Source organism: Sciurus carolinensis, chromosome 2, assembly GCF_902686445.1.
Source record: "Sciurus carolinensis chromosome 2, mSciCar1.2, whole genome shotgun sequence".
Classification (NCBI taxonomy): domain Eukaryota; kingdom Metazoa; phylum Chordata; class Mammalia; order Rodentia; family Sciuridae; genus Sciurus; species Sciurus carolinensis.
The window spans coordinates 139,147,087-139,175,069 of NC_062214.1; the positions used below are offsets into that span (position 1 = coordinate 139,147,087).

Consider the following 27,983-nt stretch of genomic DNA (forward strand, 5'->3'; position numbering starts at 1 on the left):
TTATTTTGAAATGCATAATTGTTAAAGTAACTATTTTTGTTATAGAGCCTCAATTTTAGAATTATTATGCTTGCCTGATGAACTGAACTTCTATCATCGCATAGTAACTCCTCTATCGCTACTTATAATACTTATAATACTTGTAATACATTTTGTTTGCTACTAGTGAAAAGTTGCAACACATATACAGCTGTCTGAAGTTCAATATATTGTTTCCGGAGTATAGGCATTACTCTCCTGACTAATAAAAAGAACTTAGACTCCTCTAACTTTTATTATTCTCTTTCAAATTCACATATACTATTTTACTTCTACACGTTTTAAGATCTACAAATCATAATACAAAATGACTACCATTATTTTATATAATCAAAATTTATATTTACATACATTTCTATTATATTTGCTCAGCCTTTCTTATTGTGTGTCAAACTGTTCTGAGATAATTTTTCTTTTTTTTTTCTGAAATAAAAGTTAAAATCTGTCAGTGATAAGGCTTTTCACTTCTAGAACAAAATTTTAGGTTGGCAGTTACTTTTTGTCAACATTTTGAAGGAGATATGCTATTTTTCAGCTTCTATTGATATTTTAGCTCCTATTGCTTATGAAAATTCTGTTAGATTATCCTTCCCTTTTTGGTATCTTTTTCTTATCTCTGGTTATTTTAAAAATTTTCTCTTATGTTCTATAAAATTGTATATTCTTGATTTTTTCCCCTGGTTTTACTAGGTATGATTCCTCAATTTGTGATTCCTGTCTATGTTCAGTTTTGGAAAATTCAAAGAAATTGTCTTTTCAAATTCTCTCTCCCATTCTACCTGTTTTCTCTTTCTGGGACTCTTGACAGATATGGGTTTGACTTTCCTAATCCTCTTTTATCTTATGTTCTCTCTTGTATTTTAATCTCTTGCTTCATTCTGTATAACTTTTTAAAAAATTTTCTTCAGTTTCACAAATTCTTCAGTTGGGTCTTCATGTTTTATTTGAATAATACTTTTTACTTGTAGAAGTTCCATTTGATGGTTTTCAAGTTTTCCTAGTCATTCCTAATTGTCTCCTTTTGCTTTAACATCCTGATTTCAACTTTATTTAAAAAAATTTTATAAACATGTATTTAAAATATTAAAAAATATTTTATAAACATGTATTCAATTATCAGATACAATTATCAGATGTAAAAGACTGGTTTGTTAGGTTTGACAATTCTCACTCATACTGGCTTATTTTTTTCTGTGCTTGTGATCTTTGTTCATTAGCATTTTGCTTGATTTTAATCTGTAGGAATCCAGTGGCCTATATAGGGTTTATTTTCCTCCATATTGGATTTCTCTAAGATGTTTCAAGAGCAAAGGGATATCACCATCCTGAGATTACTCTGGCTCTCCTGAGCATTCCAATTCAGTGAATACCTTGAACATTACAATTCAGCAAATGTCCCTGAGATCCTGAATCATATCTTCATAAATAACTGCCAAACTCAAATCTTCCTCTTTGTTGTTGACCCACTTCATGGAAGCCAGATGGTGATGCTACTGTAGTTTTCTACCCTCAACATAACACCTCCCTTCTGTCTGCTTAGTGTATGCAACATTCCAGGCTTAGGTTCTCATATAGATCTCTGTCTCTGCTTCTTGAGGACTTCCCTAGAGAGTTTTCCCAAGGAAATTTCTTTAGAAATAGCCCATCTACCACACTGATGCAGAAATCCCAACTATTAAAATTCTGAGTTGCTTGTTGTTCATATGCATTGCTTTGTACTATACAACTCTAAGTAACAATATGGGTGAAGTGGGAATCTTTAAGATGGTTGTAGTTACTGTTGTTGTAATAAAACCTTATCTAGTAAATGTTATATTTTCTTAATAGAATGAAAGATTTTGATTGATGTTTAGGAGACATGGAAGACTCTGGTTAGTGGTAGGAGGATTTCCTATATTTAAGATCTTAGGTACTTTTTGGATTTTTTGACATGTCTTCAGTAATGCAAAGTTAGTTTAATAATAATAAGTAGATGTTACCTATTAAGCACCTAATATGCATTAGACAGACTGAGAGTTGGGTGCTAACATGATATAATTTAATTGTCACGTATTCTATCATTTGAAAATTTCCATCTTATCTGGCTTCTTAGGAATCTGAATCTGTGGTTGAGTGCATGGTCTTTGAACATGGACTTGCTGGATTTGTGTCCCATATCTGTGCCTTCAGTGAGCCTTTAAGCAAGTCACTGTCCACTATTTTTTAGTACTGATATCTTAAAGTGGGGATAACTAGAGAATCCATCTCATAATGATTTTGTGAAGTTTAAAACAAGTAACTATTTAGGACTTTAATATCTGGTACATGGTAAGCATTTAATAAACATTGGCCATTATTATTCCTATTTTTTCTACCTAAGACTTTTAGCCTCTTTCTTTATAGGTTTCATTCCAAAGCATTTGATTATCTTTTTTTTTTTTTTTTTTTTTTCTCAGTACTGGGGGTGAAATCCAGACCTTGAGCATCCTAGGTGTATTAGCTTTGTGTTGCTGTGACCAAAATACCTGACAAGAACAGCTTAAAGGAGGAAAGATTTGTTTTGGCTCATGGTTTCAGAGGATTTAGGCCATGATTGGCTGACTCCAAGGTGGAAACATCATGGTAGAGGAAAACTGTTCAGCTGATGGCAGACAGGAAACAGAGGGGGTGGAGCAGGGAAACCTTTCCAGGGTACTCCAACAACCCCCTCACCCTTGACCTACCTCCTCTAACTACCTTCTACTTCCTAATAGTCCTTCCAGCTGTCCATCCATTTGATGGATTAATTCACAGAAGAGTTCCAAGCCCTTATAATGTAATCATTGCCTAAAAGCCACACCTCTGAACCTTGCTACATTGAGGACCATACTTTCAACACATCTACTTTTGGGGAGACATTCCAGATCCAAACCATAATGTCAGGCAAGCACTCTACCACTGAACCACATCACCAGACTTTTTTCTTTTTATTTTTTTGAGACAAGGTCTTGCTAAATTGCCCAGGCTGGGTACAAACTTGTGATCCTCTTGCCTCAGCCTCCCAAGCAACTGGGATTATAAGCATATGTCACTGTGTCCTGCTGAATTACGAGGAATTATATTTCATTTAAAAAACACGCTTCTCAATTTTTACCTCCTCGACTCCTCCAGTTATCTACTTTTCTCTCATCTCTGGCACAACAAATCTTGAATATTTTCTGTATCCATTGTCTTCACTTCCTCACTTTCCACTCATTCTTCCACTCAGTATAATCTGGCTGGCTTCTATCCTCTTGTGGTGAACACATCATAAGGTGACCTCCAACAAACATTGCTCTCATATGACATTGAGTCTGGGTGGAATCTATGACTTGCTTCTAACCAAGAGAATATGGCAAAGTTCATGGAGTATTGTTCCCACTATTATGTTACATTGTATATGATCCTCTTTTGGCAGACTGGAGAGATAGATTCTCTTGCTGACCTTGATGAAGCAAAGACACCTACTGTGAACTAGCTGTGGAGGAGTCCTTCTCAGGGAATTGCTGTGGCCTGTAGAACCTCAGGGAGCCTCCAATAGTCAGTACTTTTAGAAGCTTGTATCTTCAGTCATAAAGCCATGAGGAAATGAAATCTTCCAATAACCTTAGAGACCTCAGGAGAAGATATTTCCCTATTTGCACTTCTAGATGAAAATGCTGTCTGGTGGATACCTTGATTGTAGCCTATGAGACCCAGAGCAGAGGACCCCTGCACAGACTCCTGACTATGGAAATTGCAAGATGGTAAATGTGTATCATTTCAAAGGCACTAAGTTTGTGGAATTTTAATTTTTTTTGCAACAGGAAACTAATTCAGTTTTTGGTGCCTAGAAGTAGAGTGATACTATAATAAATATCCAAAAATGTGGCTGCAACTTTGAAACCAACCAATGGGGCAGAGGCTACAAGACTTTTCAGGAGCATGACAAGAAAGCTTTAACCACCTTAGACAGACTGTTGGTGGATATCTGGTCTTTAAGATATGCTACTATAATCTCACAAATAAATAAGGAACATATTATTGGAAACTGGTGAAAGAGGGATCTTTTAAATATAGTGATTGAAAGCTTAGCAAAAATATTTCCTGTAGTTACATGGAAAAGAGAACTAAATAGTCAGGATCCTAATATGTAAGATAATTTTAAAGTAAAGTTTTGATAGTGCTGAGTGATGCCAGGTTAGTTCTTCCTTCTTACAGTGGAGTATGAGAGGAGAGAAGTAAACTAAGAACTGCTAAACAAAATAAAACAGGACTTGGTGAGGATAATTCTCTACTTCTCCAGATAGCAAAGGATGATAAAAGCAAAATAGTCACTGTCAGTAACATGTTCTAACTAGTGAGACAAACAAGGCGTAACTGGACAACCTGTTGCTAATATTCCAGGAATACCATAAAGCCAGAATATTCAGAATAGCATGACTCCCTTTTGAGAGATTAAGGACATGCCTTACAAATCTTAACCAAACCAGAGGACCTCTAAAGGTTTAAAGATGTTGTCCTTCATACATCTAAGCAAGAGACCAGTGTAGAGAAGGAATTTTCTTGCAAAAATTAGTGAATATGGCTTTGGTCTAATGGAGAGAATGAATGCCTGTGAAATGCATTAAAGGTCTCCAAATTCTTAAGAAAATTATTTCTTTAGAAACCAGTTTGGACTAAAAATGAATATGAAATGAAAGACTGTCAGACCTTTAAATTATACTGTTAGGAAACAGATTAATAGAATAACTCAGTTGCAAACATGTCCAACCTTTTAAGTAAAAAGAGTAATGACCCAGAGGGCAAGACCTTGAACCTCAAGGGCAGAATGAAGAGCCACAGAAAATTATTCTATGCCTTTAAACCTAATCAAGAGACTCTGGATATCCACCCAAAAAGAGTTGCCATGGACCACTGAGGCCTTTTTATCCTCCATTTCCCCACCCAACTCCTGTTGAACTGGAATATCTGTGGTTATTATCCTGTGCCTATCCCACCATTGCATGTTGGGTGTTTCAGAGAGAAATAGTTTGTGTCTTTAATTTCACATGTCCATAGATGGAAAGGAATTGTGCTCCAGAAGTGGTACTTCAGTGAATAATATTCAAAGGCCTCATCCATACTTGGACATGATTTAAATAATGAGATTTCAGACTTTTATCTAATGGAGCAATGAGATGAGACTTTTGGAGGCACTGGCATGGAGGAATGTATTTTGCATGCGGCAGGAATATGGAGTCATTGGGGCCCAGAAAGTGGACTCTGTAGTTGACCTCCATGAATCATGCCCTATATAATTTCCTTTCATTTCTTGAGTATGAACAGGATGTGTGACTTGCCTCTAACCAGTATGCAGGGCAAAGATGTCATTCCCTGATTATGTTGCATTATCTAAGACTCCTTTTCTAGCAGACTGGAAAGAGCAATTCTTGGACTGGTCTGGAAGAAGGAAACTGCATGTTATGACTGCCCATGCAGAAGGTCATGTGGTGGCAAACTTCAGATAGTATCTAGAATCTGAGGGCAGCCAACTGCTAGCAAGAAGCCAGGACTCTGTGTCCTGGAGTATCAAGGAAATGAATTCTGCCAGTATGTGAATGAGATTGGAAGGTGATTTCCCCAGTCAAGTTTCCAGAGGAGGATGCAGCTCAGCTGACAATGGTGATTGCATCTTTGTGGAATCCTGAGTGGAGGAACTAGTAAGCCATTCTCAATCTCCTGACCTGTGGAAACTGGGAGATAATAAATGTGTGTTACTTTAATATGCTAATTTGTGGTAATTTGCAGCAACATAAAATGATTATAGTCCTCTGGCTATTTTTCATTGGTGAGTTCCTTATTGCAAATTCAGTGGTCATTTCTCAGAGTTTGATTGCCCATATTTGAAGTTGTTCATCTCTCCATTCTTTCAGGAATATTCCTTGACATTTGCTTTGACCTTCCCCTGCTCCTGTTGCTCTAGCTGGAAGCCCAGTATCATTGTTGATCCTCTTCTACCTAATCAATGGTAGTGGTCTTTTGGTTCTACTTTTTAAATAATCTTTCAAATCTGCTTCCTTTCTCTATTTTTGTGGTCATTATCCTAGTTCAGAATATAGATTTAAATTTTTTTCCTTATTGTTCCCTTCCAAGCTGTTATCCACAGAAGCCACTGTACTGTTTTCAGAATACCAATATGCGTTATCTGCTGATCCTCACTCCCCAGATCTCCCTGGTAAGACTTCACAGAGTAGTGAAGGAGGGAGAGATGGGAAGGCAGGAGGAAGTGAAGATGTGTTCATTTTAATTTAAATGGGATGGGAGGCTGGAATAGAGTCTCTTTAGGGATGAAGGAGACAGTGGAGGGGCAGAGGTCCAAAAAACAAAGGAAATAACAAAGTGTGCTCAGAAAGAGCAGAGGAGATGGTGTTAGGAGTGAGCTCTGAAGAGGAGAAGAAAGGAAATCATTTGAAGATAGAAAAGAAAAGGTGAAAATGGCTGAAGATATAGATGTACTAAAAAGCAAAGAACGAAAATTGAGAAAGCAATCCAATTTTCCATGGTCAGGTCATGTGATAAGAGTGAGGACGGAAGGATGGATGTTGAGGTGGGTTGTTAACCTGAAGTAATTGTTAAAGGGAGCAGCAAAGACACAGCACATCCAAGTTAAATCTCGTGGCTTCTTTAGCAATTTAATACATTAAGAAAATTGACAGCAATTAGCGAGTGTCTGTATTTCTGTATAGAGATGTATGATGTTTCTTCTATTATTAAATGGTACTTCTATTGGGTAAATTTAATTTTTTTCATTAATTGGTTTCAACTATTTTGACTAAAAAGAGTGATTTTTGATGATAGTTTATTTTCTGGTGCCCATAGAACCCCATTAAGAGTACAGCATAAACCAATAAAAGTTGATGCAAATTACATCGGATATTATCAATATTCTTACTATCTAGTAGATTTTTAAGTATTTCACCCAGGGAAATTACTAAGAAATTGTTCATAAACCAGTTCATAAATGTAAGTCTGATTAAGACTGTTAGGAAATAGTCATTAGAATTTAAAACTTATGATTCCAAAAATTCCTGTGTGTGAACCTGTCTAGGTCCTGGTTTATCGGGTAGGGACTCAAGTGGGACTCTGTGTTTGCTCTGGAACTGGGTCCTCTTCTTGGGGTGTACAGACAAGACCTGTGGTCTTTACCAGATCCATGCATACCCTGTGAAATGGGAGTACAGCTTCCTTGTCTAGGTTCTTTTTAACATTGAAAGTTATAATATTAAAAAAATATTAGAAAGAGATATTCCATTCATCCCCATTTTTTTAAATCATTCTAGGAAGCTATGAGACTGTATATGAAGGCATTGGAAGTCTTTTCTTATTCTCCAAAAGGACCAAATACTGCAACTCTTTCATCAGACTGTCTGTATAACTTGGGTCTTTGTTACATGGAAGAAAACAACTTCCACATGGTATTTTTTAAAAAATTATTTATTCTTTAATTTTTTACAGACTACGTTTTGATTCATTGTACCCAAATGGGGTATATCATTTCGTTTCCATGATTGTACATGATGCAGATTCATACCATTAGTTAGTGTAATCATACATGTACACAGGGTAATGATGTCTGTCTCACTCCACCATTTTTCATACCCACCCCTTCTCATTTCCCTCTACATAATCCAGAGTTCCTCCATTCTTCTCTCACATGGTATATTGTGTACTTAGATGCATAGATTGTTTGGTTTTAAAAACCAGTTGCTTGCATTCAGTTTTATTTCTGGAGGCTTATCTAGATAGTACAAGGAGTGACTAGACCAAAAGTTTATAATGATTGACTTTTTATAGTCAACCCTGAAATTCCCACAAATTATTTTATATAATCAACACATTTTATTTAATGTTAGTTTTTGACAATATCTAAGGACTGATATGTTTTCCACCAAAAAATACCTAAATATAGGAAGTTATTATAGTGATGCAATTTTATTATATTATTAATTTACATTACTTATTAAACTCCAAGTAGTTTATATTGAGAGCTTTAATGTATTGTAGAATAAGTTGAAAATTAGTAGAATATTCTTTGACTTAGCTTATTGATAACGGATTAATTCAAATCAGATTGAAACTGGTTATTAAGATGGCCAGGTTCATTGAAAACCTGTTGATTCAGTTATTATGAATTTATCAGTCTTTGATTGGAATATGTAAAATAATTGATATTATCCAATGGCTATTGTTGGCTATACCACAACTCCATTTCTGCATACACATACACAATCACACACTCACACATCATTCCAATCCTGCCTTATATATATAGGATGGACAGTATCTTAAATTTACATTTAAGAAAAAGAATTGCCTTGAGTAGTTGTCCACTAAGTTGTTCATTAAATGTAAGTTTAATTATAATCTTTTCCATGCTTTTTGTCCTTTTGGACAACAGAGAAGACTTGGCTGTATATTCTACAATATTGGAAAAAATTTTAGAGTTCTGTTGTCCTGAATTTTCATAATCATATATCTGCTATGATTCTCAGACTATTATGGAAAATAAATGATTCTGGTTGCAATTTCTTTGAAGAAATGAAATCCAAAGACTAATGATTAAAATTATGCCTGCAAAAGCACTGTTATCTAACAGCATGGATTATGGAAACATTAACCTGAAAAGAGTGAGATTTTTAAATATAACAGTAAACCTGAATTGTTCCTAAATATTGGCTTGCTTGCCCCAAAAGTTTCTTTGGGAGAATATATTTAAAAAGACTAGAAAATAGAGTGAAACTTTTCAACAAAAGTTAAATACTGCAATTTATTAACCTTTTAAACTAATATATTGCATCACTAAATGGTTTGTGCTTTAACACTATGCTCTTCCAGGCTTTTGATTCTTTTACAAAAGCTGTGAAAGCAAATCCTGATTTTGCAGAAGCTTTTTATCAACGTGGGCTTTGTAAAGTAAAACTCCAAAAGGAGAGCTCGATTCTGGACTTTAATCGTGCAATTACCCTCGATCCAAAACACTACCAGGTATTTAAATATATAATAACAATGACTTGGAAAATTTGTTAATCTTGGTAAAACTATTAAATTCTTTTTATACTTTTGTTATTAGATAGCAACAATTGGTTATTGTGCCTATTTTTCAAAAAATATTTTCAAAATCCAGATATCTGTATTTCTTCTTAGACTAAATTTTTTTTCCCAACAGAGATATTATGTTTATTAAAGTGCTTTGTGAATTCAGATGTATCTAAATATGCTAATTTATTAATTTATTTGTTAATAATTTTAATTTACATACTGTTATTAATTTTATTTATTTATTATTTTGCTATCACATGGATTTCTGTCTTTTAATAGACTAAAGGCAACACAAAATTTAATAGGTGAAGTGTGACTGGATCCTGATTTTAAAAAGACCATGAAATTTGAATTGGTTGAATAATAGATAATTTTAGGGAATTTCTAGAAATGTGATATAATGGCAGTGTGGTTACCTAGGGCAATCTCTTTTTTCCATGGTAGATGCATACTGAAGGCTGTTGTGGGGTGCAATTTTAAGAACAGATCAATCACCATTGAGAAATCCAAATCTGAGAGTCTTTATTAGCCGGCTGGTTAACTGTCTCACACAACACCCCAAAATGACTATTGGGAGAACAGCTCTGATAATAGGGTTGCAGGGGTTTTTATACCATACGTCAGTACATCAGTCATAAGTGTCTGTTGCTATGATTCGGAACTACAAACCAACATCATGAGATCTACAATCATAAGCAGAAGGGGAAGTGGATCAAAATGACCTTAGTTGGGTACAAGTTAAAGAATGGTTACTAACATCTAGACAATCACTCTTGACATGGTACATTGCCTAAGAAAAATAGGATTCAAAAAGAGAACAATTTTGCATTATATAAGAATTGTCATTTTGTGTTGCCAAACATGCTATGCTAAGCAACTGTTGATGGGTACAGAGGTGGGGTGTTCCCACGGGAGAAGCATTTCTTACATAACATGGAGTCTCAGGGTAAAATGGAGTCTGTTTAGTTATTGCCCATATAGACTGACCTATAACATTTCTGTGGAGTCAAATATGTCAACCTGTCACAAGGCCACAGGGTGAAAAATTATGATGGCTACAACTGCTTTTCCATAGTTAAGGAAAAAATAAAATAAATATGACAAGCAAAATGTCCATAATTATTGAATCCAGTTGATAGGTACACGGGTGTTCATTATACTATTATTTCAATTATTCTGTATGTTTGAATTTTTTTTTTTTTAATGATTGAGTGGGGGAAAAGACTGTATCTTAATACTGTCTTCGGGTGGCATAGATTTGTTCATAGATTTTTGGTCGAACTGATGATTTCAGTAAAACCTTTATTCCTGCTTTCCTTTTCTCTTTCTCTGAAAGGCATACTTAGCCCGAGTAGCCTTCTATGGTTCAAAAGGCAGATTCTCCAAAGCAATTCTGAACTGTAATGAGGCCATCAATATTTATCCTGAGAGTGTGCACGCCTATCTCTGCAGAGGAGTTCTGAAATACTACAGCAGGGTAGGCCACCTCCTGACTGATTTAGATGCTAAGTAGGGACTCACTCCCCTCTTTTCCTCTGTGATAGGAGAATTGCTGTGGTATAAAGAGCAGAACTACGTAGAGTACTTTTTTCATAATGAACCAAAAGGGGATTTCAATTCATGATTTTTCACAAAATAGTGGTACTTATTTTTGACCTTTACATTTTAAATAATGTTATCATTACTATTTTATTTTTAAAGAAAGTAGTAATATTTTGCTACTGGGGAGAGAGGTTCCTCTACTCTTATGTTCTAGGAAGAAAGATTTCAGTCAAGAGACAGAAGAAGACAGAGAGAGGAAGCAGCTTGGGTTTTCCCACCTGGCAGGTTTTTATATTTTGTCTCAGAACCTCCTTCCTCAATTACGAATGTGGGGTGGTTACTGAGGTTTTTCCATCATGGCTTAGTGTGCCTATGCCAATTTCCAATTTCATCATGTTGGAAAATTTCCCAGCATAGATTGCTTTCCTTTTCTCCAGATTGACAGCAAACTGTCTGACCACAAGAAGCTGGTCCCTGGGCCTTATTAAGGCTAGCAGGGTGCTGCCTAGGGGCAGAGTCTGAATTTCCTCTCCCCACCACCTTTACTCATGTCTGTCTGGCTACCTAGTCTAACATGTTCATTGTAGGAAGTTTGGAAATAAAAAGAATAAAAAAGAAATATGAAGAAGGGAATAAAGGATTACTATCCCAACCATCAAATTATAATTTCCGAGAGCATTTTTGGAGTATCTGCAGTTAATTTTTAATTTTCCTGAAAATATATGCTGGGGTTTATGCTATTTACATAATTTGTGTTGTGCCCTGCTTTTTATATTTAATCTTTGGAGATATAATTTTTATGATGGCATAATATTCCACCATCATTTATTTTTAACCGCTTGATTGTTGGATACTTGGGATGTTTTACATTTTTTACTATTTTATCATTTTAATAGAGTTTTACACCTGAGAACTAAATCATCACTTGAATTCATGATTGGTTCTTAAACAGAAATGATCAGGTTAGACGGTGTGAGCAGCACTGTTGATATCTGATACTGCATGGAGTATTTTGTTTCTCCCTACTTTGATTTTTTTTGACCTTTCTCAGTAGCTATTTCATATGCTCTTGCATTATGTGTTAATTCCATGAAAAGTACTACCTATAGAAATGTATGCTTATACGTTTGGGTAGTCTGAATAACAGAAGTAAGCAACTTTGGCAAATGTTTGCTAGATGAACCTGGGTTGATTCCCTTTTACCAATCAGTAGAATTTTCTCCATGCCATCCAGGAACATTAGTAATAAAATGATTGTCTAAATTAAAAAGTTACTGATATCTTTAATTTTATTTGTAGTTGAAAGAAAATAAGAATTCCTACTAGGAAATCTTCTTAATTAACTCTGTGGAAGGTTAGCTTGATTGTTGTCTTCATTTCACAGATGATATCCTGAATGGTTAAATGAATGTTCCAGAAACTCTGATAGAATCAAGAATTTATTCTGCAATTAAATTTGTCCATTATGGTGTACCCTTCTTAATTATTTTTTCTTTGTAGAATTACAAGTTAGCTATTGAAGATTTAACTACAGTTATCAACATGGACAAAAAGTGTTATGTGGCATTTTATAACAGAGCATTATGTTACACCCAGACAAGGGAACTTCAAATGGTGAGCCAATCATTTAGTAAACAATGAGCTTAAACCATGTAAAAAACAACATGTACTTAACGGCTTGTTGATATCAATAAATAACATTGACTAAACAACATATTAAAGCATTTGTAAACATATTTAAAGCACCTGCGAAGTATTTTCCGATTACGTCTATAACTTTGGAAAGTAATTCCTATGGAAATACACCACATAAAACTTAAGAACTAAAGAATCATTTCAAATAATATAGTTTTCTTACACAATTTCTGTAATAAGTAAAAAATTAATTTTGTAATGCTAATAAAAACATTTAAATGTTGAATACATTAAAATACACTACATAAGAATCATGCGAGTAAATGTGTCTATTGATACTCTGCTTGTAGAATTTTATAGCAGTGATCACTAGAAATATTATTCTTCACTATTTTGACATTAGCTCAAGCAGTTCACAGAGGCATTTTTGAAGGTCCTGACACTATACATGCAGTAGGGGGATTGATGTGATGGTTTTCGCCTCTGGGGACTGTGAACAAGATGTGCCAGTGTGTTTTAAAGGCCTAACCATGGCTACAACAAATCTTTCTCTCTATTTGCCTTGATCCAGCATCTACCTGTGCAAACTCTCTTTTATATTTTCCAGGCTTACTCCTATCTTCTCACCCCTTCTCAGTGAGGTCCTTTTTCAAGGAGGATCCCTCATAGCCGAGTGGCTAATCTGTGGGCTCCCAGTGTTCTGTCCTGTCAATTTTGCTTCTTTTTCTCTTTTATGCCCTGGTCTCCCCCTCCCTGTTTCTGATCCTCGCACAGTAAATGAAGCTTTTCCTTGAAGACTTCATCTCATTTTCGCTGTTCTATGCAAACATACTCCTCAATCTCTGAAACTTAGTTGTCTGTTTAAAACACTTAGAAGTGCAAGCTTTGAAGGGAATAAGTTGGGAAACATCATTTCTATTCAAGAGGATGCAAAATTCCTGGTAACCAGACTATCAGGTTTCCTCAGAAACACAGACAATGAATAACTAATTTTGAACAAGGGAGTTAATTAAAGGAGTATTTATCAGTGACCTGCACAGCAGGTATCTTTGAGGACTCTGTCCCCACCCCTCCTCCTACTAGAAAGGTAATCCTGAAGCCCAAACAATAGGCTGGTTAGGGAAACGACTTCCAAGTTTCTGTTATCTCAGATATGTAAAAAAGGCAAGTCCTTGTTAACGAAGAAAATGAAAAACTGCCCAAATAAAGTGAGACTAAATTAGAATCACAAAATATTGGTGATTTTAAAGCATCCAGGACTCCAAATCATTTCATCCCCTCATTTTACAGGTGAGGAAATGGAAGTAGGGAGAGGCTAGAAAACTCATCTGAGTCACACAGGGAGTTAGAGACCTGGTTGGCGTTCACAGGTTTGTTTGCTTCTGGGTTAACAGTCTTAGGTGGCTTTACAAAACCATCTGATCTCCAACATGTGGACCCAGATATCACTTAACAGTGTCACCTCCTCCCTTTTGCTGATCCCATTCTTCACATTCCTGCCATGTTAGACTGAGAAAAAAACAAGTGTCCAAAAAAAAAAAAAAAAAAAAAAAATGCCCTTAGGCATTCTCCTAAGATATGGTTTCCTAAAAACTAAGCAAAGGTGAATTCTGACTCTATTATTCTATACTAATAAAAATAATAGCAGTTACCTCTTTTTTAGGACTTGTGTGTTAGGCAGTGGGCTAAATGATTGATCAATGTACAAACAAAATATTTCTAAATGAACTCTTTTTTAAAAAAGTGTATATGTTAGTTGGACACAATACCTTTATTTATTTGTTTTTATATGGTGCCGAGGATCAAACCCAGTGCCTCATACATGGTAGGTGAGCACTCTACTGCTGAGCCACAACTCCAGCCCTCTAAGTTAACTCTTAAAACAATCTTATGTTTAATATACCAATTTTGCAGCTGAGGAAACTGAGAAGCAAGTACTAATATGTAGGATGATACACATCTGGGAAAGGCCAAGACGCTCACTCATTCTCTTAAAACCCCTGCGCTCTCACCTCTCCAAGAAATCTCACTTCTTGGCATTTGTTTCCTCTTATGTCACATATTCAGCTGCTTAGCAGATCTCTTAACACATCTTATAGGTTTTATATTCTGGGATTCTATGAAAAGAAAAGATATGTAATTTGTGACTAACATTCTAGGTTTTATTTATTTATTTATTTTTATTGTAAACAAAAGTTTTTTTTTTTTAGGCATTATTATTTTTATAGTTCTGTTGATGTTTGCTTATAACTATGCCACAGTATACACACAGGTTCTTTAACTGAACAATATTTTTAGACACTTGAGTGCACAATCAGGAAATACTAGAGAAGGGCCAATGAGCACAAAGTGACTTGGTATTTATTTATCATTTTCAGTAGTAGGTGCTACAAGCAAGTAAGGTTTGGCCCTTTTCTTTTCAGACCATATGACTTTTGGGACAAAATGTTCACTAAGGAATTAGTTTAGGAGACTTTACTCCAACCCAAATTTAGGATTGTTCTAAGACCTGGTGGGCAGAATTAAGAGCAGGAAACCTGTTCATTGAATGGGAACAAAAAAAAAAAAAAAAAAAAAAAAAAAGAACGATGAAAAGAAAGGAGATGATCTGAGTAGATTAATTCTCAGCTTAGACCATTATCTTTAGAAAACAATGTGTGCAAAAATTGAAGGAGAGGAATATAGTAAAGTAAGGGGGTAGACCAGAGGGAGGGGGGGGACATTGACCAAATTAAATTGTTCTATTGTGTGTTTGTTTGTGTGTATAAATATGCAACGATGAATCCTGCTATTATGTATAGATATAATGCACCAATAAAAATTAAAAACAATGAGTATACCTACCAAATATTTTAAAGTGATATTTCTTATGAGTGCTTACTTGTTACTTTTGTTACTATCCATTTACATTGATCCATGATTTATTCATTTGGTAGAAAGGTAATGAATGCCTTTTGTGTGCAGTCATGATGCTTGTTACTGGGTTTGTAATGGTGAACAAAATAGATAAAGTCTGACCCCGTAGAGCTGAGACTTCTATGAGGAAGACAATAAAACACTAAAAAGAAATTAAATTTTAAACAGTAGTTCATGCAGTGCTTTAATGTCAGTAAGTCATTTGTTGAAACTACTGAATTGGGGGTGGGTGGGTGTTGAGTTCCTCTCTTTCAACCTATGCACAAGCGAGCCTGCACAGGGTGACATAGAGAACACGTGCCATTTTCAGTTAGTAGGTGATGCAAACATGAGATCTGGCCCTTTTCTAATCAAACCGTATGACCGTTTTTTTTTTTTTCTTGGACAAAATATTCACTAGGAAAATAGTTTAGGAGACTACTCCAATTCAAATTTAGGATGTTTCTAGTACCTGGTGGACAGAGTAGAGGATAGGAAAAAACTGTTCATTCAGTGAATGAAAAAAAAAAGAATAAAAATAAAGGCTACCACTTATTTAAAAAGTGGGCATATTCATAATACTTAGCTAAGGAAACCCTGCGAATGTAACATATGATTGTTTTGATCCCAAATTATAAGTCAAATTAAAGAGTTAAGGTGGAGATCCTACTTTGTGCAGGGACATGTTGTCCATGGCTAATGAACAAAATATCTAAAGAATTGTATCTAGGTTGTAAGTGACTATTTTATTTTTAGGCCTTAACAGATTATGGAATTGTGCTGCTGCTTGAAGCTGTAGAAAGTCTAACATTAAATGCTCTCATTAATCGTGGAAACATCTATGCTGAGCAAGAGCAGTATGGCTTTGCATTAGAGGTGAGTTCTCCTGTGGACATATAAAATGAACCCACTTGATTTTGTACTTTCTCTTTTGAAAACTAGTGAACTCATTTTCGTTGCTACCAAATGGCAATGCTAATGAGTGGTAACTTTAGCAACAGTTGTATTGAAGTACTAGGTAGGAATGATTAAAAGAACCTGTGCAAAAAAAATGGTATTTTTACTTCACATTGTATACAGATAAATAGCCAGAGAATAAAGAGTAAATTTTAATTGAGCGAGACTATTACCTCTGAAAAGAAATACACTCAAAACTCTATTGTGTAGCAAATGAAATTATTTGTGTATCATTTACTCTGGTGCTTGGTGCTCTTTCTCCTTCACAGTTTTTTTCTTTTCCTGTTGAAAACATATCAAAATAAATCTGTTTAAATGGTTTAGGATGTAGTTGATCAGAATGGGCTGCTGGGAACATTTTTTTCAGTTACTGGGAACTAGCGTTCAGAATTGTAATAGATGTAAGCATATGCAGTATATTGAAAAAATAGTTTCATATTTATTTTATTATAAAATAAATAAAATTCATAATTCGCATTTAACTTTATTTTTGTTGTCTATTTTATGGTAATGTTGGAATTAAAATTAAGAAACACAAGACAGAAATCAAATAGCATTTTGAGGTTTATAGTTAGGTAATAGTTTTGCATCTTAGTTTCTAAGAAACTGCAACCTAAACATTATGTAGAGGAGTGTTCTCCTATTTGTTTTTCATCTCCCAGGATGGTTTTTATAATTTTTGACATCTGGAACTATCTTTTGAGATACTGCCCAACAGGATCACTTATTTTCTACTTGCTTCCAGTATGATACAATGTAATCTCAACATTTCAATTCCTTTAGGCTTTTTGATAATTGAAAATATCTTTGAGATATACCACTAGGGACTACCTCAGGCACAGGCTGCTAAAGAACTTCTCTGATTGTGGTAGAAAAGAAAACTATGGAAATCTGGGCAACAGTTTTGGAATATAGAAAGCAAGAAAAATGGAGGTGGGGATCAAAGATCCTCAGCTTTTGGGGATTAAATGTTGGGCCTGTGTTACCTACAGAATGAATATTTATTTGCACTGTACAGCTATATCCATCCTATTTACTGCACAGTTGCTATGTATCAGGTTCAACAATACTATAGAATTTAAAATTATAATTTACAGAGGAGGAAACTTGTATTCAAGAGAAATTAAATAATAAGTTCTTTGATCCAGTAAGTACTAGGGAAAGACTTGAACTCAGGTCTCACTTGATCTTGAATGCTGTTCTTTCAGACAAGGTACTGGCACTGACCATAGGGTATAAATAAGACTGAGTTCAAGTCCTTGAGGAGATGATGATCTAAGGAGACTCATGCTTGTTCCCTCTCTTTCCTCTCACCCCACATCTAACCTTATAGCAAGTCCAGTCAGCTTTAACATTAAAGCATATTTTGAATTAAATCAATTCTCCTAATGGCCACCACCATCTCCCTCTCAATAAGTAGGGACTGGGGCAGGTGTGAACTCAGATCTCAGAACAGAATCCTCTCTCCCTGGACCATTGCTGTAGCTTTCCAACTGGCTTCTCTACCTCCATGCTTTCCCCTCTGCACACTGTTCTCCATTCAGCAACCAGAGAAAACTCTTAAAAGCATAAAGCTGAACAAGTTAACTTCTCTTCTCCAAGCTCTAAAATGGCTTCCCATCACACATAGAATAAAATCCAAATTCTTGACAATGATCAACCATGATCCTACTTGACCTGTCTGACCTCATTTTCAGTCCCACCCCCCCCCTTTTTTTTTTTTTTTTTTTTTGCAGTACTGGGGATCGAACCCAGGGCCTTGTGCTTGCCAGGCTGCACTCACTCTACCAACTGAGCTATATCCCCAGTCCTCCTTTTCTTCACCCTAGTTACTCCTCTCTGGCCTTTTGCTATTCCTTGGCAGCAAAACCAGACTCCCTTCCTGCCTAGGGCCTTTGCACAGCTCTTCCTTGTGCACATGGCTTTCTTCTGACTGATTAGTATATGGTTCAGTCCATCCTTCATTCACGTTTCTGCTCACATGTGACCTCCTTAATGAAAAAAAAAAAGCAAAACCAGGTCATCTTAGGTGTAGAGGGATGATGGGAGAAGGAAGGTGTATGGGGTGGTGATATAAGACAGCTAAATCCTATTCTGTGTATAAAGTGAATGGTTGTAAAGTTAAATATGATGCAATAATCATGTTATTTAGAAACTTGAGGGTAAATGTCAGAAAAAAATAACAGTAAGTTGTAAAAATGGTTGCCTTTGGGGAGTGGAACAGAGGACCACTATGTAGTACTTAAGTTCTATAGTTTTTTTAGAGTCTGAGTACTGGTTTACTGGTTTACTTTGATAAGAATAATTTAAGAACATCTTTAGAGCCAGTTTACAAATTACAGAATAAAATGGGACTTATTTGGAGGTGCGGGTTTGGTAAGTGCTGACTAGGATTCAGGGAGATTGGTAGTGACAGGAACTATAATGATGTGGTCATGTGTCATTTCCAGGGCAGGGCAGGCTGAGAGAAGTCATGCTAGGTTGGGAGAGTGAGACAAGGACAGGAGATAGCATGAATGTGGAGCCAGTTTCCAGGGGATGTGGGACAAATGCTCTGACAGAGAATGGAAGATGACTGGCAGAGTGTTTGATGAGATTATATCTGATTAGGCAATCCATCTCTTCTTTTCAGCCAAATGGTTCCATTTAGCACTGAAACATGCTTCATGAATCTAAGCAGACAATTCACATTTACAGATTGGTCTGTTTTTGGTACCTCTTCCTCCTGTAGGATCCCTGAGTGCTCAGTTCAGCCCTGCTGCTTCTCTTCCACTTCTAGTAATGGAAACACTCATCCTACCCACTAAGACAGCCTGCCTCTTCCCTCAAACACAACCAGGGAAATTTTGTGTGAGGAGGAGGGAGAAAAGGGAGCAAGACTGTGGATTAGAGTTAGCTCTTCTGCAGTTTGGAAATGCCCTTTGGGGCTTAGGGGTGCTGGTCACCCTCAGAAAGAGAGTCTGGAGGGATTTTGTGTAGCACAGGAGAGTACAGCACTCTCCACTGTTTAGCTTGGCCACAACCCAATTGCCCATGATGATCCTGCTGAAGAAGGTCTCTGGGGAAAAGAAGTAATTTTTATTCAGAGGTTCTGGACTCTTACTTTTGGAAGGTCCCTTCTCATGTTATAGCAATCAGTAAAATCAATCTAATCATATGTATATAAATGTGCACATATGTACACACATGACATTTTGATTTGTAGATACTTATTTAAATGTTAATTTTAGTGGTGTTCTTATTTTGCTTCAGGTCACAAATGTTTCTGTAGGACTTTGAAAAGTTTATAAGCTTCAGAAACTCTCTGGTGCCTAACAGAGGAGAGTGTTCTGGGCCACTACGGCAGGATCTCTTGCAGACTCAGCACCTTTAATTCTTTTAAACAAACTTGTTCCCAGGACCATACAAATCCATACCAGTTGACTTTCCAAACTTCAAATCTTGGGGTTAGAGTTTCCCTTCCTCCCTGTTCAGGAAGTCTTCTGAGTCCCTGCATAAAGGACACATTTCTTTCCAGAAGTGTGGATTCCAAAGGTAGGAGCAGATTTAACTAATCCATACACAAGGTCCAGGTGTCCTTTCCCTGCACTGAAGTTTGCCCAAAATTTCTCTCCAGGAGTTTCCATTTCTACCTAGGTAGGGAAGTCTCTGGTGGTGATCATGAGGTATAAACAAAAATAGAGCGACTGAGATAATTTGTTACAGGATTCCCTTGCAACATCCACTCTTGCTAGATGTGATCCTGTGAAGAAAAGATGAGATTTTAGGAAGATGCATACTTTAATGCTTGTGCTATGTATATTATGTGGAATCAAAGTTAGACAAAAGTTTTAGAGAGAACTTGAGATAATATTGAAAAATTAACAAAAACTTGAAAAACTGTTTCAGGATTTTAAACAAGCTGCACTGATAAGCCAGACCAACCTGAGTCTTTTTCATGCTGCCGCCATGTGCCACCACAGGTATGGAGTACAATTGGTGTCCAAGGGGAGGCAAGTGGGATCATCACATATATTTACTTACAGCCCCATGAAGAAGCCAGGAAATAATGGAAGACATTGGGGACAATTTTCTGGATGTGGCAGCATTCAAAAGGGGGAGAAAAATGAGAATTCCCTGTGGAGACACAGGAACCACCACAACTAGCATGTCGTTAGCACCGTGCTGCCTTTCACACACTCTCAGACCAGTTGGCGGGTAAACACCTGCATCATGGTATTGCGGGTGTCCATTTGTTACCAACCTGTATAATGCAAAGGGTCTTGGTAATATGTAGAATAAAATTATACATAGCTTGAAATATCTAAGCACAAAATAAAGTTATGTAATTTGTTCATAAAAGGGGACTAGCTTATAAAACTTCCATTTCCTAGAAGAGAGGGTGATTTAAAAAAGTAATGTATTTTCCAGAAATTTTGCCTTTAAAAAACATAACTGTAAATCTAAAACTAATTAAGAAAATGCCAGCAAATATCTACAAAATACAATAAAATCTACAAAAACACAGTGCTTAAAACATTATTACCTCTAAGATTATTACTCTTACTTCTATAAGAGTCACAGAAGGATAGAACACTTATATAAGGCTAAAATACAGACAATCAATTTAAAATACATTAATAATATGATAGTATATAGACTTTGCTAACTATAATGTGTACATTTCTACATGTACATTTGATATCTGAAAATTAAGTTTTGATCGTTTTGCTTTTGAATGCATAGAGATTCAGCTCATGCAGATTTTAATATAGGATCAAATGTACTTGGTTAAGTAATAGTTTATAACATCACTTTAAATAAGAGAAACAGCACTTAATTTCAAGGAGGAAATTAGGATAATTCATAAATTATGTAGACAAGACTGTAAATATTCAGTTTAGGGAATAGGACATAGTGAATTATTTAGGAAATTGGCACTCTTTATTTTTCTTTTTAGCACATAGTACATCTATGTTTCCCTATAAGAGAATTTTCTTTAAAAAATTTAGTGACGAAGTAAGATAGTAACTGGACCTTCTGAAGGTGACTTTGGGTTAAAAGGCCTAAATTGGACTAGGACCTTTTATTTTATACAGACAGTAAAACACAGTAACACTGTTACCTATTTTAACCCAGCAATTTTTATATATTTCATCTCTTTAATTGTCATTCTTAAGAGAAGGAATAATGATGACTGATGTGTTTGTTTTGATGGTGTGTGCAGAACAAAAATGTCCAGGGTCACTGCATTCTGTTAAAACTAAAAAGACCCCAAATTTCTCTCAACCTCTTTCCTATGTTTAGTGTCTATTAGAGTCCAGGAAGTTTCTCTGTGTGTCAGTTCACAATCTCTTAAGAAATGTAATCACTGGGTATATATGGCAGAACCTCCCTAAGCTGATACTGCTTTGCAATTCCAAATAACCAACTGTCATCACCCAACTGGGATCTCTATTATTCTTTGATAAAAGTAGAATTCCAATCAACAATAAATCCCTGATAACTCAGAGTCCCAATTCCATGTATATTGACTTGTAACAGTTTTACTGAACTTAACAATGTTTACTCATTAGTTATATATATATATTTTTAGGAACACTATTTTTGCTTTTCAAGGTGAATGGTAACACACTTAGACCATGGCAGTATGGTTTGTAACTATGGGGACTTGCTTTTGGTGTCTTATAGTAGGGAAAGTAAAACTTTTCTCATTTGGAAAATTTTATAAAAGGAATAAATCTTTAAATTTTAGGGCTTTGATCTTTGAACTTGTGGGGTTGCAGACTTTTGAAGTATCCTTTGTATATCCCTGGTTCTCACTCGTGCGGTTGCTAGGAGACAACATTCCTTAGTCTGAATATCCTACTTGTTGCCCAATTTAATCACCAAGAGTGTTATGATGGAGCTAAGTTTTAGATCGCTTTGAGAAAGTCACCTTCAGATTTAAAAAAAATAATAACATAGATTACTCCCTTCTGTGTCCTACACACTTTTCATTCAGCAAATTTATTTTTACTATTCTTAATATTTACATAATTTAAAAAAATCTTTAGCTCTGCAAGCCACATTCTTTGGTTGGGGAGGTGTTTGTGATTTATTTGTACAACTCAGTAGGGCACATCTGGTCACGTATGTGATTAATGTGGTAAAGGCAGTGGGCCTTTGTGTTTGTGGCCCAGCGGGTAAGCTCAGCACATTGTTAGCAGACACTGACAAGAATCAGGCACCCTCCGTGTGTGATCACATTACTTTAGATTGAAACAAACACATTTTATTTTAGAAAAACTTTTAAAATATACTTTTATATTTATAGTTACAGATGCTTAACAATTTATATCTCTCTGAGCATGCACCTTGATGCAATGTAGATATTCTGCCATATTTTTCCATTGGCTAATTGCCATCGGATGACTTAACAAGAGCTTTGCCCTATAGGACACTTTGATCAACATATCTCCAGAAAAAATGAAACTGCTGTTTCTTTAGTCGTTTCCTTTTTTTTTTTTTTTTTTTTTTTCCTTATTTTTGGTATGAGAAGTATGGTCAGGGAAATCTATCTTCAGCTTTGTCACCTCCTCTGGACTTGATTTCAATCATTATCAATTTTGATGAGATATACAAGGGACTTTCAAGATTCATTTCCAGATATATGGTTCAATGATTATTTACCTTGTCCAAATAAACTAGATGTTCATTAAAGTTAATGCTGACAACTAGATAGGTATCCAAAAATAGCGTCAGTTGCTGCCTTTTGGTAACACATGACTTAGATGATATGGTGGTGTGCCTCTCTTCACTGCCTCATTGTTTTTGTATTTCTTTCTTTTTATTTTTTTTTTTTTTTGGTAATTGGTTAAGCTATACAAAAAGACAAATTATGTTTTATAAGCTATATATTAGAATGTGCACTTGCACAGGATGATGCAATTTGAATAGCAATTAACTAGGAACATTTCAGAGATTTACGGGGGAAACAGGGATTGTCCTGGAGATTCAGTACACATCATCACCATAGGTATGCATCATAAGTAACGCTTTACTACCTATTGATAGAATTGCTGAGTGCAACACAACTTACTGGTCATTGACTATGGCCAGTATTAAGAGATAATGTCATGTCTTGTTTGGAATTAATGCTGAAATATAGTGAGAAGGTACCTGGGAAGGCATCGTGACCCTACGTTAGCAAATTTTTGCTTCTAAAATAGTGCCAGTTGCCAAGAAATAGGAGTATAATTTCATTATAAACTACTTGAGGGAAACAACCTTGTGGTTTCTCAGTAACAACCATGAGGTGAACTTAGAAGATGCCAAGTGGTTCACATACATGAATGGTAACTTCTGCCTGTCTGTACCATCAAAAGCCAAGTTTTCTAGTGTGCCAGTGTTGATTCTTGTGTGATCTTCTAGCAGAACACTTGGTGTACTACTTTTGGATAGTGTTTGCCAAAATATGAAGCAAGAATCATGAGTACTTTAACTATGGTGTGAACAAACATTAAAAATACTTGTTAAAAATTATGTCAGCTCATTTCTTTGGATTGAACTTCTATACTACCCCTTGCCCCAACTGAACAAAAATCAAAATGGAGTCCCTCCTGCTAAATGACACTTAATCAAACTAAACTGTGAGGAAATATATCCAAAGTTGACTAGTCTCCCTGTCCATCCAAAACAGAGATTCCAGACTGAGTCAGCAAAACAAAGAAATACCCTCTGCTTTTAACCCTGAGCCCCAGGTAGCCTCAAGTACCCTAATGTTAACCAATCTGTTTTCCCCACCTATTGTTCTGTTTTCTTATTTCTATCTTACAAACTCCACTTTTATTTCCCAATGGGATTTAAGACCAAATAAATCCATTTATGATGGTGACAGAGAGTGAGGTCAAGGCCCAACATTCTGGTCAGTGGTCAATTAAAGAGGTTGACCAAAAGGGAAAAGGTTGACTAAGTGGGGAGAATTTGCCTAAAGTTTCCTCCCTCTGCTGTAACCTCATGTGATATGTAAACAGGCTATAACCTACTCTTGTAAAAAGTAAATGAGTCTCAACCAATCACAAGCAACCACTGCTCAAACATCAAACAGGACAGAAGTGAGCAGGAACCAACTGGGCTGTCTCTACCTCACTTCTCTTTTCTGTTATGTCACTTCCTTTTTGAGCCAATTTGGGTCTAGACTGCTGCTCAATTCTAGCATCAAAACTAAAGCCAATTAAGGTCTGAAAAACTAGGGTTTTTAAAAAATTTTTTAATAATTTTCTCTTTACAATGTGAGAAATGGAATCACTTTTCACTTTCAAAATGAACTCTTTCTCAACCTTCCAGACACATCAAGGGGGAAAGTCTCAGCTAAGAAAGCTAAGAGTTAGTCTTTTTTTTTTTTTTTTTTTTTTTAAATTTGTTCTTTTTAGATATACATGACCATAGAGTGTATTTTGACATATTATATATTCATGGAGTATAACTTATTCTAATTAGGATTCCATCCTTGTGGTTGTACATGATTTGGAGTTTCACTGGTGGTGTACTCTCATATGAAGTTGTGTCTGGGAAAGTTATGTCTGATCATTTCACTGTCTTTCCTATTCCACCCCGCTCTCTTCACTTCATTCCCCTTTGTTTAATTCAATGAACTTCTATTCTTCCTGCACCCCTGTTCTGTGTTAGCATCCACATATCTGAGAGAATATTTGACCTTTGTTTTTTGGGTGATTGGGTTATTTCACTTAGCAGGACAGTCTCTAAATCCATCCATTTACCAGCAAAAGTCATAAAGTCATTCTTTTTATAGCTGAATAATATTCATTGTGTATGTATACCACGTTTTGTTTATCTGTTTATCTATTGTAGGGCACCTAAGTTGGCTTCATAGCTTAGCTATTAGGAATTGTGCTGCTATAAACATCAATGTGGCAGCATCATTGTAGTATGCTGATTTTAATTCTTTTGGATATGTACTGAGGAGTGGTATAACAGGTTCCATTTTTAGTTTTTTTGAGGAATCTTCAAAACCACTTTCTAAAGTGGTTGCACCAATTTGCAGTCCCACCAGCAATTTATGAATGTACCCTTTCCCTTGCACTCTTGTCATCATTATTTCTACTTGTATTCTTGATAATTGCCATTATGACTGGAGTGAGATGAAATCTTAGTTTTGACTTGCATTTCTGTAACTGCTAGAGATGTTGAACATTTTTTTCATATATTTGTTGACAGATCCCATTTCTTCTTCTGTAAAGTGCCTGTTCAGTTTCTTTGCCCATTTATTGATTGACTCAAGAAGTAAAATCAAGAATCAAATATGGGACAGTATCAAACTAAAAATCTTCTTCACATCAAAGGAAACAATCAAGAGTATGAAGAGAAAGACTACAGAAAGGGAGAAAATCTTTTTTACCTGCACGTCAGATAGAGCATTAATCTCCAGGATACATAAAGAATGCAAAAAACTTAACACACACACAAAAACAAATAACACAATCAATAAATAGGCAAAGGATTAGTCTTTAACAATGTTCTAACTCTTTATAATAGATGGTGCAGTCCAAGGGCTTAGTGTGATGTAGACCACAGTATCCAGTACAAATTTTATTTATTTTTAGGATTGCCATCTGTTTATGGCACTGCATACCAATTTTTCTATTTACGGTACCAAAATTAGATTGTATTTTTAAATACATTCAGTTAAGTGAAAAAGTTGACTTAAAGGAAATATTCGGTAGATGATAGTGTAAATAGAAAATAAGGTTGGGCACCTTTCATGAAAAAAGAACTGAAGTTTAGGGAACACTGTTTTAAGATACTCTGGAGTAATATGTAGGATACGTTAGTTTCTAGAACAGTTGTCCTGAGTTCCATGTATTAATTTACATATTCAGGTTTAGAGTCCAGACATAAACCAGAACATGCAAATGAATATTAATTTTTCAAGGTTGTAATGAGGACCAAATAAGAGCCTATGAAGAATACTTACCACAGAGACCTCACCCATCACCACTCAAGTAGGTTTCAAGATGTCATAAGATGTATCACCATTTCTCCCAAATTTCCTTTATAAAATACAAGAAACTCATGGTAACTGTTCTAGAAAATATAATATTTTTCAAAGGAAAATAGATAAAATGGTGACACATCTTATTACATTTTGAATACTATGTTGTTGAGAAACAAGCCCACTGGCTCTCCTGCACCAACTATAGTATACTTTAAGTGAAAACTGTGCAGTAGAGATGCCTGTGTGGAAAAGCACAAATTTTGAAGTAAGCCTTATCTCAATTTGAGTCTCAGGTATTTACTCTGTGCCATTTCCTATATGAAACTCTTCTGAGCCATGATTTTCTTTTCATCTGTAAAATACAGTCATAACTACCTTACAGAACCAAGTGAAATAGCATATGTAAGGCATTTAGTATAGTATCTGGTAAGTAAATAGAATACTCATTTTATTTTTTTTAAACCCTAAACTCTTTCCATATTGAGACTAAATATAATTATTAGATATGTAGGTGAAATGGAGGTGACTTTCTGTGCCCATAAACATACATTTGATTCTTTCAAAGCCCTCATCCCACCACTAAACTAGCTCTCATCCCATAAACTAGGGAGGGGAGAGAGAATTATCACTGAGCCACATACATTCACAAGTTAATAAGTAAAACTTACTTCTTCCTCTCACTTCCTCTCCTTGTTTCTGCAGTGAAATGACATTTCTTTATAAATCTGAAGCAAAGATTCACAGTAATGAAAACCTGGTCCCTTTCATATGTATATTAAATACGTATTAATAAATTTATTTTTAATATAAGTCATGTATTACTTACTGATGGGATAAGTTCTATACATTGCATTGTTAGACAATTTCATGGTTGTATGAACACCATAGAGTATATTTACATAAAGTGAGGGGTTCATGATGTCACTAGGTGATATAATCTTCAGGGACCACCATTGCATATATGTGGTCTGTAGTTAACTGAAACTTTGTTAGGCAAAACATAATTTTAATAGTGTACATTGTCAATAAGAGCACAAGCTTTCCTCTATTGGTAACTGATAGCCATTTAAACTAGGTTGAAGAATACCATTCAGGCTTTTATCATTTGAAAAAAGAGTTCCAGAATATCATCCCCTCACATTCTACTGTGAAAATGGTTCTTACTTCCCTTCCTTCTTTTACCAAAATCTTTTGAGAACTCCTTACACAGCTCCTTAGTCACAGCTCACAGCTCCTTAGGTCATATGAACTTATGTATCTGCTTCTTACAATGGATAATAAAAAAATGAAAGATTTTCTTTTATAAGCATCAATGAAAATCTTTTTGGAAAAGTCACATACAGGAAAATGTTGATTATGTTATTAGAAAGTATAAATTCCAGAAGGCACCAATATTTTCTTTCTTTTTTTCAGAATTAAAGAGTTTGAAGATGCTGTCAATTTCTTCGCCTGGGCTCTTAAACTTAACCCACGTTTTCTGGATGCTCTCGTTGGACGCGGGAATTCCTACATGGAATATGGAAATGATGAAGCCACCAAGCAAGCACAGAAGGATTTTCTGAAAGCATTGCATTTTAATCCATTATATGCAAAAGCCAGAATTAGTCTAGGCTATAATTTGCAGGTAATATTATATAACAATAATTTAACCATTGACAAATTGTTTGGACAGGATAAAGAATATATTTGGCCCATAAAGAATATATTTGGCCCATTAGTTGCGATGGGGAGAAAGGCAATTTCTTTGGTTATGAACATTTACCTTTCCCTTACTTTTAATATGCAGAACAGTAGTGGGGCACAGGAGTTTGTTTAGGGTACAGGGAGCCTGCCTGGAAGAGTCTTGGGACCTAAAATGCTAGTCAGATGAGGATCCTTGGAA

General features: G+C 35.5%; 1 protein-coding gene across 2 annotated transcripts in view; it reads left to right on the forward strand.

Annotated features, from left to right (window-relative positions):
* The window catches only part of LOC124972202 (tetratricopeptide repeat protein 6-like), a 149,384-nt gene that overhangs the window by 101,745 nt on the left and 19,656 nt on the right, over positions 1–27,983 (forward strand). For both annotated transcript variants that reach the window (XM_047536465.1, XM_047536470.1), the window contains 7 exons: positions 7,338–7,472; positions 8,893–9,042; positions 10,433–10,573; positions 12,139–12,252; positions 15,925–16,044; positions 20,014–20,087; positions 27,515–27,725. In XM_047536465.1, coding sequence (XP_047392421.1) covers positions 7,338–7,472; positions 8,893–9,042; positions 10,433–10,573; positions 12,139–12,252; positions 15,925–16,044; positions 20,014–20,087; positions 27,515–27,725 — 945 coding nt within the window. The remainder of the gene's footprint in view (positions 1–7,337; positions 7,473–8,892; positions 9,043–10,432; positions 10,574–12,138; positions 12,253–15,924; positions 16,045–20,013; positions 20,088–27,514; positions 27,726–27,983) is intronic.